Source organism: Ornithorhynchus anatinus, chromosome 3, assembly GCF_004115215.2.
Source record: "Ornithorhynchus anatinus isolate Pmale09 chromosome 3, mOrnAna1.pri.v4, whole genome shotgun sequence".
Classification (NCBI taxonomy): Eukaryota; Metazoa; Chordata; class Mammalia; order Monotremata; family Ornithorhynchidae; genus Ornithorhynchus; species Ornithorhynchus anatinus.
In genome coordinates, this window is record NC_041730.1 from 56,368,709 (window position 1) to 56,386,273 (window position 17,565).

The 17,565-nt window shown below is 41.8% G+C and overlaps 1 protein-coding gene across 1 annotated transcript in view; it reads right to left on the reverse strand.

Annotated features, from left to right (window-relative positions):
• Nucleotides 1–8,179: 8,179 nt before the first annotated feature.
• Nucleotides 8,180–17,565, reverse strand: part of PIK3C3 (phosphatidylinositol 3-kinase catalytic subunit type 3) — a 135,729-nt gene continuing 126,343 nt past the window's right edge. The window contains exon 25 of the mRNA XM_029060555.2: nt 8,180–8,918. Within this exon, the coding sequence (XP_028916388.1) occupies nt 8,904–8,918 (15 nt within the window). The 3' untranslated portion in view covers nt 8,180–8,903. The remainder of the gene's footprint in view (nt 8,919–17,565) is intronic.

A 17,565-nucleotide genomic window follows, 5' to 3' on the forward strand; every position in this document is an offset into this window, starting at 1 on the left:
AGCTCTACTCTTTGATAACGATTTTCATCTTCTCCATTCCACAGATATTCTATTTCCATTTCTCAGTGAGGAATAACGCTTTTAACCGCTTCAATTAGTACTAATGGATTGTTATGAAACTCTTGCTTGGGGTATGTCTCTAAGCTTTTTCTTCCTTTCTCCAGACATTAAAATACATCTATTTATTTTAATGCCCGTCTCCTCCTCCAGACTGTGAGCTTCTTGTGGGCAGGGAATGTCTCTACCAACTCTATTATAATGCAGTCTCCCAAGCAATTAGTTCAGTGTTCTGCACACGGTAAGCACTCAGTAAATGCCATTGTTTGATTGATTTCTCCCCACCACCTGATTTCCCTTTGTCATCCCATATAATTTCCTTCCTTCTCCAAACTGAACTCTCCCTTCATTCTCAAACCTTTTAGTTTCTCTCTAATTGGGCTGGTATGCTCATTTTGAACCGGGAATTTGTCTGCTAAATCTGCTGTACTGTACTCTCCCAACTATTTAGTACAGTGCTCTGCACAGTGTAAGTGCTCAATAAGTATCACTGATTGATTCTCTCCTCCTCCTGTTTCTCTACCTCCTCTTTGGGTCCTGTATTTTCTCCCTGTGACCCATGCCAGGGTTAGAAATGGTACCCCAGGTTTCACTTCCTTCTCCTGGTATTTGGGCTGCAAGTGATCCCAACCCAAGTCTGGAAATGGGATTTAGGAGACTCTGGTTCCCCTCCTTTTCAATCTCAAAACACATCCCCCTTTTAGCACAACCATGGCACCCATGGGGACAAAGCAGAGTGAATTTGCTGCATCGCTTAGGGAGCCTGATCCTATTTTTCAGAAATTGATATGCTACATCCTATTCCACCAAACACGGCCCCTGCCCTCTAGGTGCTTGCAAACTAAGCCAGGTGACCGAGGAGGTGAGGCAATGAACATTCAGATTACACTAGAATTGGATGAATGTATCAACACTGTGGACAAGCATTTTAGGGTTAAAATGAAAACTGTGGGATGTCTGGCGAAAGCATGTAGAGGATTGCGATCTGGCTCCCCTAGATCCTACATATGGTCTGCTTTAATAATAATGATAATAATAATGATGATGATACTATTTGTCAAGTACTTACTATGTGCCAGTCACGCTTCTAAGCACTGGGGTAGATACAAGATAATTGGGTTGGAGCCCACATAGGGCTCACAGTCTTCAACCCCATTTTACAGATGATGGAACTGAGGCACAGAGAAGTGAAGTATATGCCCAAGGCAGACAAGTGGCAGAGCGGGGATCAGAACCAATGACCTTCTGATTCCCAAACCTGTGCTCTATCCACTAGGGCATGCTGCTTTCAGTCAGGACTAGGACACAGAAGAAGTGTGATCTCATTTCCAATTTTCATTCCCAAACTTGGTATGGTATACCATCCTGACTTTTTAATATAGTGTGGGGTTGGACAAAATCATCCATTTGTGGTATTTACTAAGCACTTACTGTGTGCAGAGTAATAAATACCAATGTGTAAAAAACATTTGGGAAGAGTGGTAGACACAATCCCTACCCATGGAGTTTACAGATTAAAGTGGGAGAGTGTCTTTAAAATACAGATTGTTGTGTACCTACGTGCTGTGGGAGTTGGGTGGACATCCAAGTGCTTTAGGGTTACAGATCAAATGCACAGACGACACAGAAGGAAAAGCAAGTAGGGAGAATGATAGATTAGTTAGGGAGACCTTCTGAAGGAGATCAATCAGTTGTATTTATTGAGTGCTTACTGTTTGCAGAACTCTTGGGAGAGTAGAATCTAACAGAGTAGGTATACATGTTCCCTGCCCACAAGGAGCTCTGATCGTTTAGACTGTGAGCCCATTATTGGGTAGGGATTGTCTCTATCTGTTGCCGAGTTGTACATTCCAAGCATTTAGTACAGTGCTCTGCACATAGTAAGCGCTCAATAAATACGATTGAATGAATTAGAGTCTCAGCTACACTTTCAGACAGAGGACTATCTTCTTGTTTTTCTCTCTTTCTATAATACAACAGGATTATTTAGACTGTGAGCCTGTCATTGGGCAGGGATTGTCTCTATCTGTTGCCAAATTGTACATTCCAAGCACTTAGTACAGAGCACATAGTAAGCGCTCAATAAATACTACTGAATGAATGAATGAATCGTTGGTGGACAAGGGTCTTCTGTGGCCTACTTGTGCAACAGATACTTGCAGTTTTTAATTTAGTTATTTTCTTACTTTCCTTTTCCCAGTAAAGTGGAAAACATCCTCCTGACCTCAACTAAACTATGGACCTTTAGTCCATGAATTTATGCAAACCCTTCTTGAACATACTTATGTCTTCTGTATCGACAGACCCAGGGTTACAAAATTCTTATGGTTACTTCCACAGGGAAAAAAAAAAATTCCCCTATGTTTTGAATCCATAACCTTCCAGCTTCAATTTAATTTTTGTCCCGTCCACCCACTGCCAAGTGAAATACCCCAAACATAAATTAGGCTTTAGCAACATTGTCTTTCCCAGGTACCCACCAAGTGGTCTTGTAACCTGTATCATTGAGCTTCTGTTAGGGTTCTTATGACTGAGAGGGTCTAGTTAGTCATACCTCTTCATATCTGTCAGACAATCACCCTCCCCATCTTCAAAGCACATCCTCCACACGGCCTTCCCTGACTCCCTTTTGCATCACCCTTGCACTTGAATTTGCCTTAGAGCACTTATGTACTTATCCATAATTTATTTATTTATATTAATCTCTGTCTCCCCCTCTAGAATGTAAACTGGCTGTGGGCAGGGAACGTGTCTATCAACTCTGTTAATATTGTATTCTCCCAAATGCTGACAAGCAGCATAGCCTAGTGGATAGAGCACAGGCCTAGGAGTCAGAAGGACCTGTCACCTGTCTGCTGTGTGACCCTGGGCAAGTCACTTCACTTCTCTGTGCGTCAGTTACCTCATCTGTAAAATGGGGATTAAGACTGTGAGCCCCATGGGGCTGTGGACTGTGTCCAATCTGATTAGCTTAGTACAGTGCCTGGCACATAGTAAGCACGTAAATGCCATAAAAAAAAAAAAAGCTCAGTACAGTGCTCGGTACCCAATAAGCTCTCAACACACATGATAGATTGATTTATTGATTGACCAGAACTAAGGCCCAAACAAGTGAGAGTAAACAGCTTCCACAATTGCCTTAGATCTAAAATGTCTCAGGATGTGGTATTTCAAAACCCTCACATCAGTTATGAAGAGAAATAATAATGTTGGTATTTGTTAAGCGCTTACTATGTGCCGAGCACTGTTCTAAGCGCTGGGTAGACATAGGGGAAGCAGGTTGTCCCACGTGGGGCTCACAGTCTTAATCCCCATTTTACAGATGAGGGAACTGAGGCACAGAGAAGTTAAGTGACTTGCCCACAGTCACACAGCCGACAAGTGGCAGAGCTGGGATTCGAACTCATGAGTCCTGATTCCAGGGCCCGTGCTCTTTCCACTGAGCCACGCTTTACCAGGTACAGTATTCACTCCAATATTTACCCACTTCAATAAACCTACCACAATCTACACAGAGACAAATCAACTCAGAATCTCTGAAAATAAAACTAATTTTCCATTAAGCCTTAAGTATTTGGCAATAGATATATGCTCCCAAGTACTTAGTACCATCCTTTGAACACAGTAGACACGCAATAAATACTACTGATGGAAAATCTTCAGATATTTTGTAAGGAACTCTTGAACAGTACAGTGGTACCTTAAAATAAGGCCTCTCAGTAGCAATCTCATTAAAACACACCTTGAGTGAAAACACACATTATAAATAAAACAGGTTTGAAGTGGCAACAACATTCTTTGAGGCTAATACAAGTCAATAATTATCCTTAGTTTAGCTGATGAATAATATTTTTTTAAAAGCAAATGTTAAAATTTAACACACGACAAGGGAGACTGAATTTATTTTTCACATTTCCTGTTTTCTCTGGTGAGACTTCAAAGCCCGTTCAAATCATGGATTGGGCACAATTCAAAAATTTTCTCATGCTGACAGCAATACGATAAGAAGTGCCACATCAACTGAATAGGTTACAAAGATCCCCTTTATTGAAAAACTATTCACCTACAATCTATGTCCTCAATGAGTCCCTCTAGACTGTGGATACTCTGTAATAAAACCTATATTTTATATCCACTGACAGCCTGGGATTAAGCCTGGATTCAACCATTAAGATGATACATTTAACACTGCAAGTTTCATTTTGTTGCTATTTGTGATTTTAATAAAAGGACAAGTTTCCGGCGCAGAGAGGGCATAATCTAATCACCGTCTGAAAAAGTCCCCAACTATTTCATTTGGAAAACGTACGATTTCTAAGAATATCATCATTACGCCCCACTCAGGGTCACACCTGGAGAGTTTCCAGTACTCTACGAATCTCGAATAAGGGAAGGAGAGTCAAGCAGAGGCGTACCCATTCCATTCCTAGCTTGGGCAGTGGCTAGAGTGAAAGGCAATCTACAAGTCAAAACTCACCTGTGCTGGGCAGCAGCGGCATGGGAGAGAGTCGAGGGTGGAGACTGCGTGGAAGGAGGTAACAGTAAACCACTTCCATATTTATACCAAGAAAACTCTACGGATATACCTCTGGAACAATTGTAGATGAAGGTGGGGCATTCTCTGGGAGAGATGTGTCCATGGATTGCTATGGGTCAGAGATGACTTGACACCGTAAAACAAGACCATCATTACACCAAAGTGCTTATTTCATTAGTTTTTGTTTCTAACAAAAACATCAACTCCCAAAGATAGCAATCACAATTGGATGTCTATTTATATACAGACCCCAGTTCTGCCATTTGTCTGCTGTGTGACCTTGGGCAAGTCATTTCACTTCCTCTGTGCCTCAGTTACCTCATCAGTAAAATAATAATGATGGTATTTGTTAAGTGCTTATTATGTGCCAAGTACTGCTTTAAGCACTGGGGGAGATACACGGTAATCAGGTTGTGCCATGTGGGGCTCACAGTCTTAATACCCATTTTACAGATGAGGTAACTGAGGCACAGAGAAGTTAAGTGACATCACACAGCTGATAAGTGATGGAGTTGGAATTAGAGCCCATAACCTCTGACTCCCAAGACCGTGCTCTTCCCACTGAGCCACTTGTTTCTATGAGCCCCATGTTGGATAGGGACTGTATCCAACCTGATTTGCTTGTATCCACCACAGTGTTTAGTACAGCACCTGGCCCATAGTAAGTGCTTAACGAATACCACAGTTATTATTATTAGCCATACCATATATCAAACACTTCCTTCTTTCAAGTGTGCTTCCCAGGTGAGGTCACAACGGAGTCTGAATGAATGAAGTTTCACTGTGGATGTTTTGTTAATCCACATTGGTCAAGCACCTCATCACATAATAATAATAATAATTGAGGTATTTGTTAAGCACTTACTGAATGTCAGGTACTGTACTAAGCATTGGGGTAGATACAAGGTAATTGTGTTGGACTCAGTCCCTGTCCCACATAGGACTCAACAGTCTTAATCCCCATTTTCCAGATGAGAACTAAGGCCCAGAGAAGTGAAGCGACTTGCCCTAGGTCACACAGCAAACAAAGGAAGCAAAGTGGCTTACGGGAAAGAGACCGGGCTTGGGAGTCAGAGGACGTGGGTTCTAATCCTGGCTCCACCACTTGTCCTGCTATGTGATCTTGGGCAAGCCACTTAACTTCCCTGTGCCTCACTTATCTGTAACATGGGGATTAAGACTGTGAACCCCAAGCGGGACAACCTGATTACCTCTTACCTACCCCAACGCTCAGAACAGTGCTTGGCAAATAGTAAACACTTAACAAATACCATCATTATTATTGAGAAGCAGCATGGCTTAGTGGAAAGAGCAGGGGCTGGGGAGTCAAAGGTTGTGGGTTCTAATCCCAGCTCCACCACTTGTCAGCTGTGTGACTTTGGGCAAGTCACTTAACTTCTCTGGGCTTCAGTTACCTCATTTGTAAAATGGGGATTAAGATTGTGAGCTCCATGTGGTATAACTTGATAACCTTCTATCTACCCCAGTGCTTAGAACAGTGCTTGGCACATAGTAAGGGCTTAACAAATACCAACATTATTATTATTATTACACACGTAACTGCAATGGAAGGACAAGATGTGTTTCTTTCTCTCAAGGAGCTTACAATGTTTCAAAGGGCAAGAAGAGACCAATTGAAGTTTTTTAACTCTTGCTTTCAAAGTGACCCTTCATTTGCATTCATCCATTCAATGGTATTTATTGAGCACTTACTAAGTGCTTGGGAGAATAATAATATTAATAATTATGGTATTTAAGCATTTACTGTATGCCAAGCACTTTTCTAAGCACTGGGGTAGAAACAAGGTAATCAGGTTGTCCCATGTGGAGCTCACAGTCTTTATCCCCACTTTACAGATGAGGTAACTGAAGCATAGAGAAGTTAAGTGGCTTGCCCAAGATCACACAGCAGACAAGTGGTGGACCCGGGATTAGAACACACATCCTCTGACTCCCAAGCCCCTGCTCTTTCCACTAAGCCATGATGCTTCCATAATTATGGTATTTGTTAAGCGCTTACTATGTGCCAGGCACTCTAGTAAGCAAAGGGGTTGATGATACAACCTAATCAGGTTGGGTACAGTCCATGTCCTACGTGGTGGTCACAATCTCACTCCCCATTTTACAGATGAGGTAACTGAAGCATAGAGAAGTTAAGTGACTTGCCCACGGTCATACAGCAGACAAGAGGCAGAACTGGGATTGGAACTCATGACCTTCTGACTCCCAGGCTTGTGTTCTATCCATTGCACCATGCTGCACTCCTTGGTAAAATACCGCAAAGTTAGCAGACATTGTCTCTGCCCACAACAAGCTCACAGTCTAGAGGGAGAGACAGACAATGATATAAATGATTTTTAATAGATAATTTATAGATATGTCCATAAGTGCTGTGGGGCTGAGGGTGGGGTGTTTATCAAATGACCAAAGGTCACAGCTATTGGGCTATTCTGGGAGGAATTTGCCTAGTGGGCTGTTGGTAGAGAGCTCTTCTCCTCCTCCTTCCTTCTGTGTTGCTCTTGCACTTGGATTTTAACCCTTTACTCACCACCCCCTCAGCCCCACAGCACTTAGGTACATATCTGCAATTTATTTATATTAATGTCCTTCTCCCCTCTAGAATGTAAGGTCCTTGTGGGCAAGGAACATGTCTACCAACTCTGCTTTACTATACTTTCCCAAGCATTTAGAACAGTGTTCTGCAAGCAGTAAACACTTAGTAAATACAACTGATTAAATTACTTGCCCAAGGTGATACAGCAGATGAGTGGCAGGGCTGAGATTAGAAACCAAGTTTCCTGTCCTGGCATTGCTTTAGTTTCTGAGATCAAACTGGCATTGAGTTAACAACTAAGTCAGAAGCAGCACTGTGTAGTGGATAGACCTGGCAGTCAAAAGGTCATGGGTTCTAATCCCAGCTCTGCCACTTGTCTGCCATGTGACTTTGGGCAAGTCACTTTACTTCCCTGTGCCTCAGATACCTCATCTGTAAAACAAGGATTGAAACTATGATCTCCACATGGAATAGGGACTGACTTGCTTGTATCCGCCCCAGCACTTGGCACACAGTAAGCGCTTAACAAATACCATCATTATCATCATCATCATTATTAACTAAGTGCATAATACGTGGCTTAGTGGAAAGAGCCTCCAGTCTTGGGAGTCAGAGGTCATGGGTTCTAATCCTGGCTCCGTCATTTGTCTGCTGTGTGACCTTGGGCAAGTGACTTAACTTCTCTGTACCTCAGTTCCCTCATCTGTAAAATGGAAATTAAGACTGTGAGCCCCATGTGGGACAACCTGATTACCTTGCATCTACTCCAGTGCTTAGAACAGTGCTTGGCACATACTAGGTGCTTAATGAATACGATCATCATTATTCTTATTCTTATTATTGTTATCATTAGAAATTAGGCCTCTCATTTCATTTTCACAAGCATGGAGTTTGAGGCACAATGGAGCACAGTGAATTCTAGCATTAGAGAAGAGCAGAGGATTGGGTGAAGGAAGCCAATCTCAGACAGGATATGGGGTTCTGCTGCATACTAAGTGAGAAAGATGATTTTACAAAGGCTCGGGAAGATCAAGCTTGCATCCATAGACGATTTATTAGAATCCATGTTTACAGGTTATGCAGAAAATCCCCTGGAGTGATAGTTACCCTCTTACTACCTTGTGACAAGCTAGTCAGCTAATTGTACTTCTCAATCCTACTTTACATACACACATTGCCTGACCTGGGATCTGTGTTTATTAAAATACCCCTTTCTTAGTAGAGAGGAAATTAGTGCCTTTTTCTGATGAAACCCTTTCCCAAACTGGGAAATGGACATATGTGAAATGAGAAACTTTCATTTTAGGTGTTGATGTAGAATTCCAAAGAAACTTGTTTTCTTCAAGGCTCTGCATTACAGTTCTTTAAACAAAAGAGAAATATCTCCCAATGTTGATAGTATTTGCGACCAGGTACGGCACTAAGGACATGAGTGGACTTAGGTTTCTGAATCCCTGGAGTAAAAAACTTTGTCATTTAAGTGGCAGGCAAATTACTCTCCAGGAAATCTCATGCAACTTAAATGGCAATGGAGCAAGTTCCTCGTTTACTTTCACATCCCATTAATAATATACAGTAGAAAATATATACAATATTTTGAAACAAAATCCTCACAAGTGTCTGCAGGACAATGGTGTTCCAGGAAACATAATTCAAGCACTTGATGCAGAGGGGACACTACCGCCCAAAGATGAAATACTCTCTTTCTCGAGCTGGTTGTTCCTGGTTGTTTCTCAAGAGGCATTTCTTGCAGCTTCATTTTCTCCAGTACTAGAGAGATTAAAAGAAACAAAGAAGAGACATTACCTTGAACAGTTCACAAGACTCCTGGCTGTCAATTTTTTTGTTCTGGAAAATATATTGAGGCAGAAGAACAACCTGTTTCTTAGCAAAACATATTCCTTTGGATTATCGTTTCTGCCACTGGCAAAGACTTTTGAGCCAACTTAACATTTTTAATTAGACAAATTATTTCTCCATAGTCAAAGACAATTAAAATTCCACGTTAAATTAGAGGGTACAGGGAGACGTTGCCGACAATAGCATTTGCAGGAGCAAAGCTGTAACTGGAATTTCTAACTTCCATTAAATAATGTACACTGCTGTCTAAAAGCACCAATTAATATTAAATGAATCTGAACTAACTTCACTTTACATTTTGGGAGAGAAAACTCATCAGTTACAGGGCCTTAGTTTGGATTTGGCCTTTGAACTAAACAACAAGAAAATGTTTGCAAGGAACTATTTGCTTTTACTTCATGTCTCAAAATACTTTGAGTTACTAATACAATGGCATCTTGTTACCTCTGAGAATTTCCAATGGCAACTTATTTGGCCTTATCCTAGCGTCATAGTATCTAAAAGTCCTACAATACCCTTATGTGAGCTGGAGGGCAAAAACAACCTCTTTCTCTCCCCAGCGGTAGTCATATTTGTAATTATAATAATTATGGTAGTAATAGAAAATACTATTTTCCTAATTCCGACACCTGGTGTAAGGATCCTGGGAAATGATAAAAGTGGTGAGACACGAGGAGAGGGAGCCAGAGAGAGGTGATCCAAGGAGCTTGGCATAGAGAGGCAGAAGAGACGGTGACAGATTTGGCCAAGGAAAGCCTTCATCTGCTAACTTTCCCCTCAACGTATCCTGAACTGGTCATTCCCTAACGCTTTTGGGGTTGGTTAGGAATCCAGCAGCAGCTTTTTCTGAAAACTAACTAAAGCCATGGCTGAATTAATATATTATAGAGTAAAGCACTCCTTTAATACAATCTGAGATAAAAGGCTTAATACAATTCAAGACAAGGCAGAATGTGTTTTAGAAATATGAGAAGTTGACCTGGCTCTCCTGGGTTTTAAATCTCCAATCCTTAAAATATCCAGATTTTGTCAAATGAACCATAATAATTTGATCACTGCATTTTACACTGCAGATAAAAGCTATATAATAAAGATTTATTTGATTAGATTTCAAGAATTTAACCTAAGGGATAGAGCACATGCAGGGGAGTAAGAGGGCTTGAGTTCTAATTCTGGCTCCACCATTTGCTGTGTGACTTTGGACAAGTCACAACTTCTCCATGCTTCAGTTATCTCAACTGTAAAATGGAGATTAATAATAACAATGATAATTTTCTAAGCATTTACTATGCATCAGGAATGGTACTAAGCACTGGGGTGGATACAAGCATACTGGGTTAGACACACTCCCTGTCCCACTTGGGACTCACAGTTTTCCTCCCCATTTTGCAGAGGAGGTAACTGCGGCACAGAGAAGTTAAGTGACTTGCCCAAGGTCACAAAGCAGGCAAGAGGCAGAGCAGGGATTAGAACCCATGAGCTCTGACTCCCAGATGAACAGTGTGAGCCTAAGTGGGACACATGGGCTGTGTCCAACTTAATTTGCTTGTATCTATCCCAATGCTCAATACGATGACTGGCACATACCAATCATTTAAATACCATTAAAAAAGAAGAATTTCCTTCAAATATCCCACCAGTATCATTTTTGAATTTAACCAATTCCAAAGGAAGATCCCCAAACCATGCACAAAAAGAAGCATTTTCTTCATAGATACCCATGCTCTTCAGAGAAAAGTTCGGCACTGATCCAACCAGTCCAAAAAAATAAATATCCCCAAAATTACTAAAATATGACAAATTACGGAATGCTTAAGATGGTATACACAAACAATGCTTTGATTCATTCATTCAATCATATTTATTGAGTGCTTACTGCATGTAGAGCAGTGTACTAAATGCTTGGAAAGTACAATTCAGCAACAGAGACAATCCTTTATGACTTCTAGTCGCTGGATTAACTATCTCCGTTTACAGAAAACACTGAAAAAACATTCAGTAGCTCAATTAATCTCAAAAACATCTGTTTTCTTTTGGTACTGTGCGCTTTGTTCCAATAGAATAACGTGAGATGCAAAACACAATGGTTACTATAATAACTGATCTTATTAAAAATGTTATCTAAACAGGTGAAACATCCACTAATGATTACATATTAGTGTCTGCAGACCTCTTTTGGAAGAGATAAGGGAAATACAATGTATATGGATGGATCATAAACCGTAAATTATCCAAACACAAAACTGAAGGCTGTAGTTAAACATTAGAGGGCATTCTGCCTACCACTGCTGGCCCAATAATCAACTAACCATAAGGCTTAAACACATTTGTCATGTAACAAGTGCCTAACTGTTTAAACATCGTGGGTTTTAATTGCTATTTTAACTGCAAGACTGATTGCAGTGCACCAAAGCTGTGCATATGGGCAAATGAAGCTCACAATTGATTTTGGCCAATGTGCCAAATGAATACATTATTGCACATTCATGTGATGTTAACTGCTTCTGGTGACCCACCTCTTCCATGGATTCCTCTTGGTTTTTAGGTGATGGGATTTGGGGGATATAGAATGTGTGGGAGGGAAATGCCCAGGCTGTTATGATAAATATACTTATAAATATTGTCTGGTAAAAACAGTGTATGACACTGGCAAAACTCTGAAGACAATCTATAGGAGGAAAATAACAAATCTTAACTGAAATGACTTAAGGGTTCACTGTTCTGAATAAATTTTGTATAACCTTTTGTGTTACATAGATATTAATGGAAAAAAAAACCACACATTTGGCTATACATAGGCTGTAAGTCCAGATATATGACTACTTAATAGATCTAGAAGTGAATTATTTGTCCTTTGAAGTATTTTGTTCTAGAAATACCCTTAAAATTTTGTTTCTCCTGATTCCTATGGCTGGCTTCAGATCAGCTATGAAGAAGACAAAGGAGGAAGAAATTTATGGTTAAACCATTTCCTAGACAGTACCCCTGCAACCCACTTGGGCACACTCCTGTATAGTCAACAACATGGTGAGGCAATACATTCATTTATTCAGTCATATTTATTGAACACTTACTGTGTGCAGAACATCATTCTATGCACTTGGGAGAGTACAAAGTAACAAAAAGCAGACACATTCCCTGCCTGCAACAAGCTCACAATCTAGAGGGGAGGCAGACATCATAAAAATAAATAAATTACAGATATGTACATAAGTGCTGGGTGGGGGGGGTGATGAATAAAGGGAGAGAGCCAGGATGTTGCAGAAGGGAGTGGGAGAAGAGGAAAAGGGGGCTTAGTCAGGGAAGGTCTCTTGGAGGACATGTGCCTTCAGTAGGCTTTGGAGGGGGAGAAAGGAACTGTCTGTACGATCTGAGGAGGGAGGAAGTTCCAGGCCAGAGGCAGTACATGGGCTAAGGGTCAATGGCGAGATAGGTGAGATTGAGATACAGTGACAGGGTTAGCATTTGAAGAGTGAAGCGTGCAGGCTGTGTTGTAGAAGGAAAGTAGTGAGGTGAAGCAAGAGGCGGCAAGGTGAGTGAATACTTTAAAGCCCATGGTGAGGGGTTTTTGTTCGATGTGGAAGTGGATGGGCAACCACTGGAGTTTCTTGAGGAGTGGGAAAACATGTTCTGAACATTTTTGTAGAAAAATGATCCAGGCAGCAGAATGCACTATGGACTGGAGTGGGGAGAGACTGGGCTGACAGGTCAATATGGAGGCTGATACAGTAATCAAGGTGGGATAGGATAGTGATTGTATTACCATGGTAGCAGTTTGGATGGAGGTGAAAAGGGTGGATTTTAGTGATACTGCAAAGGTGGGACCGACAGGATTTAGTAATGGATCGAATATGTGGGTTGAATGAAGAGAGGAGTTGAGGACAATGGCAAGGTGATGGGCTTGTGAGACAGGAAGGATGGTGGTACCCCATCTACAGTGGGGAAAGGGATCACAAGTAAGCAACTTTTATGACCTACCAATATAGAAATGTAATTTATTTCATTGGCCCTCTCTCCCTCTAGTCTAAAAGCTTCTTGTTTGGCAGGGAATGGGTCGACCAACTCTGTTATGTTGTACTCTCCTAAGCACTTAGTATAGTGCTTTGCACATGGTAAGGGCTCAATATATATCACTGATTGATTCTGATTAAAAAAAATAGCCTAGCAATAATATTTATTTAGTGTTATGTGCCGAGCACTGTGCTAAGCACTTGGGAAAGTACAATACACTAGGGTTGGTAGACACATTCCCTGAACACAAGGATATTGGAAGCTGACATCTGGGGGCTTTTGGCATTCTTTAAATAAGAAAAATATCATGCAATTTACCCCTACTTTCTCTCCACTATCCCACATTCCCCTAATATAGGCCAGAAATAGTTCAGTTTTCCTCATCTGTCTCAAAATGCCTTCTTGATCATTTATTAATGGACAGAAGAGAAAAAATGCCCTCTTATTCTAGGATCTACTTCACTGAACAATACCAAGGAATCACTACTCACTGATAGCTCCATCTAGTCCCTACTGTAGAACACATACCACAAAACCAACATTTTCAGGCTTATTTATGATTTGTATGTCTCAGACCCTTCACTCCTTCTCCAGAGACTCTTTTCTTCTATCATTCTTTTTTTATTTCATGAACTTCTAAGCCAGGGTTATCCACGCTACTTCATTCTCTTTTTTTTTTTCTAAAACTCCATCTTTCATAGTCTTTCTTAAAGGGGACTAAAAAAGTTTCTTTGTTGATGGCACAAAAGTGCCATTCATTCAAATCAATCTCACCTGCCACCCTCTTTAATCAGAGAACAAATTTTTTTTATCACCTAGATATTAAAGCATTTGTTCATTCTAAATGGTTTCAATTATTTAAGAACCTGCAATTTCTTCCCTGTTAGCCCTCATGGAAGACAAGACCAGAGCTCTTGGCAGACAAGGGACGGTATGTTCTAAGTAATGAGGGGGGAAAGAGTATGGCGGAACAATCCCAGAACAGGACACTGGGAAAAGAACAAGTAACTGGCCACCCATTCTGACTTGAGGAATTTCAAAGCAGTTTCTTCTAGGTTTTTTTTCTTTCTTTCTTCTTGTCACTGAGCCACTTAGTCTTTGGTTTTGGCCTGAGGACTCCACAATGGCACAGGGACTGGGCTTCCCTCCCAGGTGTGAGTACCGAGGAGCAGAAGGGTAGTGGTGAAAGGTAGCCAGTCCTGCAGTGATCCCAGCAGGGCTTTGGGAAGGGCACAGGTGGCTGGAGAGGGTTTTTAATCTTCAAGGCTAATCTTTAAAATGGCAAAGCCTGTCAGAGCCAAGAGTCAATCAGTCAATTGTATTTACTGAGTGCTTACTGTATGAAGAGCATTCATTCAATCACTCAATCGTATTTATTGAGTACTTATTGTATGCAGAGCACTATACTAAATGCTTGGAAAGTACAATCAGCAGTAGAGATGATCCCTGCCCACACTAGGCTTACAGTCTATAGACTGTACTAAGCGCTTGGGAGAGTGACAGATCAACAGACACATTCCCTGCCCACAATGAGCTTATGATCTAGAGGGGGAGACGGACATTGATGTGGACAAATTTAGTCTCATTGGCAAATATAGCCTGAGGCTAATTTCCCGTTCTCAACTTTTCAGTGACTGCAGAGGTGCAAACTTCTTATTTTGAGAGATGGGATGGAAAAAGGTGCAGCGATTTTATTGGGGAGGAGGACTGGGAGGGGACAAGCTTCCAAGAGCAAATTTAACTGACCTGAAATCTAGCATTTGGAATATTTTTTCAGCCCTCACTGGGTAGACCGCATCAAAAAGAAATCAGACTTTTTGACTTACAACATCAATTGCTCCCTTATAATAATTGTCTACACTACCTAGTATAAAACTGTCCTCAGGGTGGGCTGATTGATTTTAATCAATCAATAGTAATTATTGAGCTCTTACTGTTCAAAAGTACTGTACTAAGCTCTTGGGAGAATACAATATAATATAGCAAATTCCCTGCCCACAAGGAGCTTACAGTTTAGATGGGGAGCTTACAATCTAGAGGGGGATCTAGATCTTGGTTCTGTTCTCTACTCCTGAGAGATGCACATCATATGATTTGAAGGCAATCTTGCAAACAAGGTACTTCAGGATACGCATTTCCCAACTGATATCTACCCATATGTGTGAATGCTGTTATTCATTCATTCAATAGTACTTATTGAGCGCTTACTATGTGCAGAGCACTGTACTAAACGTTTGGAATGTATAATTCAACAACAGATAGAGGCAATTCCTGCCCAATGATGGGCTCACAGATAGCAAAGCAAAACAGAACAAAACAAAACATCATCATTCAGATAAATAGAATCAAGGAGATGTACACCTTATTAACAAAATAAATAGGGTAATAAATAATATATACAAATGAGCACAGTGCTGAGGGGACAGGAAGGGGGACAGAGAATGGGGGAGGGGAAGGGGAGGAGAGGGAAAGGGGGGCTCAGTCAGGGAAGGTCTTCTGGAGGAGGTGAGCTCTCAGTAGGGCTTTGAAGAGGGGAAGAGAGTTAGTTTGGCAGATGTGAGGAGGGAGGGCATTCCAGGACAGTGGCAGGATGAGGGCCAGGGGTCGACGGTGGGATAGGCATAAACGGGGGACCGTGAGGAGGTGAGCAGCAGAGGAGCGGAGTGTATGGGGTGGGCAGTAGAAAGAGACAAGGGAGGTGAGGTAGGAGGGGGCAAGAGGATGGAGAACTTTGACGATGAGTGAGTTTTTTTTCGTGCGAAGGTTGATAGGCAACCACTGGAGGTTTTTGAGGAGGGGAGTGATATGCCCAGAGCGTTTCTGAAGGAAGATGATCCGGGCAGTGGAATGAATAATATATTGAGTGGGGAGAGAAAGGAGGAAGGTAGATCCAAAAAGAAGGCTGACATCATAATCCAGTTGGGATAATATGAGAGCTTGTACAAGCATGATAGTTTGGATGGAGAAGAAAGGGCGGATCTTGGCAATACTGTGAAGGTGAGACCGGCAGGTGTTGGTGATGGATTGGATGTGTGGGGTGAATGAGAGAACTGAGTCGAAGATGACACCAAGTTTGTGGGCCTGTGAGACTGGAAGGATGGTAGTGCTGCCCACAGTGACAGGGAAGTCAGGGAGAGGACAGGGTTTGGGAGGGAAGATAAGGAGCTCAGTTTTAGACATGTTGAGTTTTAGGAGGCGGGTGGACTTCCAAGTGGAGACATCCTGGAGGCAGGAGGAGATACAAGCCTGAAGGGAGGAGGAGAGAACGGGGAGATGAAGATTTGGGTGTCATCTGCATAGAGATGATAGTAGAAGCCGTGGGAGCCAATGAGTTCACCAAGGGAGTAAGTGTAGATGGAGAACAGAAGAGGGCCAAGAACTTACCCTTGAGGAACCCCTACAGTTAGTGGGAGGGGGAGGAGGAGCCCACAAAGAAGACTGAGAATGAACGGTTAGAAACTTTATATGTTCAGCTGGGTGTGGGTTACTTCCCATGGTGCTCCTTGGTCAAAACTTCATACATGTTTCCCTGGACAAGTTCAGGCTGGTCCTCTGTGCTGGGCTGCACATGCAATTTATTTGACACAGCCAGACAGGCGGATTCAACCAATCAAAGGTATTTATTGAGAGCTTACTATGTGCAGAACATTGTACTAAGTGCTTGAGCAAAGGACCTGGATGTTGGATTTAGAATACACTCCAAATCCTCTGGGAAACTCTTCCAAATCACTTGACATAGGGCATCACTAAGCATTTTGCAGAGGGAATGAAGCTACACTTAAGACAATACAGCAGAACTAAGGGCAGTTAAAAGCTGGCAACGGAGGGCAGAGCAATGTAACATAAACAAATTAGCTCCCCTAGGAAATTTTTCTAATTTAAGAGGCTATACATATCATGGAGATTGCCAGAGGCAGTTATTCAGGAGTTGCTATATGTGGTGCCCTTGGAGGACACACCCCAGAGGTTTGGGAGAAGATGGTGACATGCTTTAGAATCAAGCCAGGGTTACAGTCTGATGATAATTCTGAAGAAAACTGAAGTTATGCATTAGCCTATTCTAGGAAAACCCTATATACAGACAAATTTAAGATTGTTATTATTGTATTTGTTAAGCACTTATTGTGTGTAAAGCACTGTTCTAAGTGCTGGGGTAGATAAAGATTAATCTCGTCAGACATAGTCCATGACCCATATGGGGCTCACCACCAACGGGGGATGGAGAGCAGGCACTGAATCCCCAATTTACAGCTGAGGAAACTGAGGCATAGAGAAGCTGGGTAACGTGTCCAAGGCTACAGAGCAGGCAGGTGGCAGAGCTGGGAGTGCAGCCCAGGCCCTAGGACTCCCAGACCCACTAGGCAATGCTGCTCTTAGGTCTACAACACGGAAATAAATGCTGCCACAGAATTCTGTTACCTGGGCAACACAATGCCCAATCAATCAATTGATGGTATTTATGTGCAGAGTACTGTACTAAGCAGTGTGGCTTAGTGGAAAAAGCACGGACTTTGGAGTCAAAGGTTGTGGGTTCTAATCCCGGTTC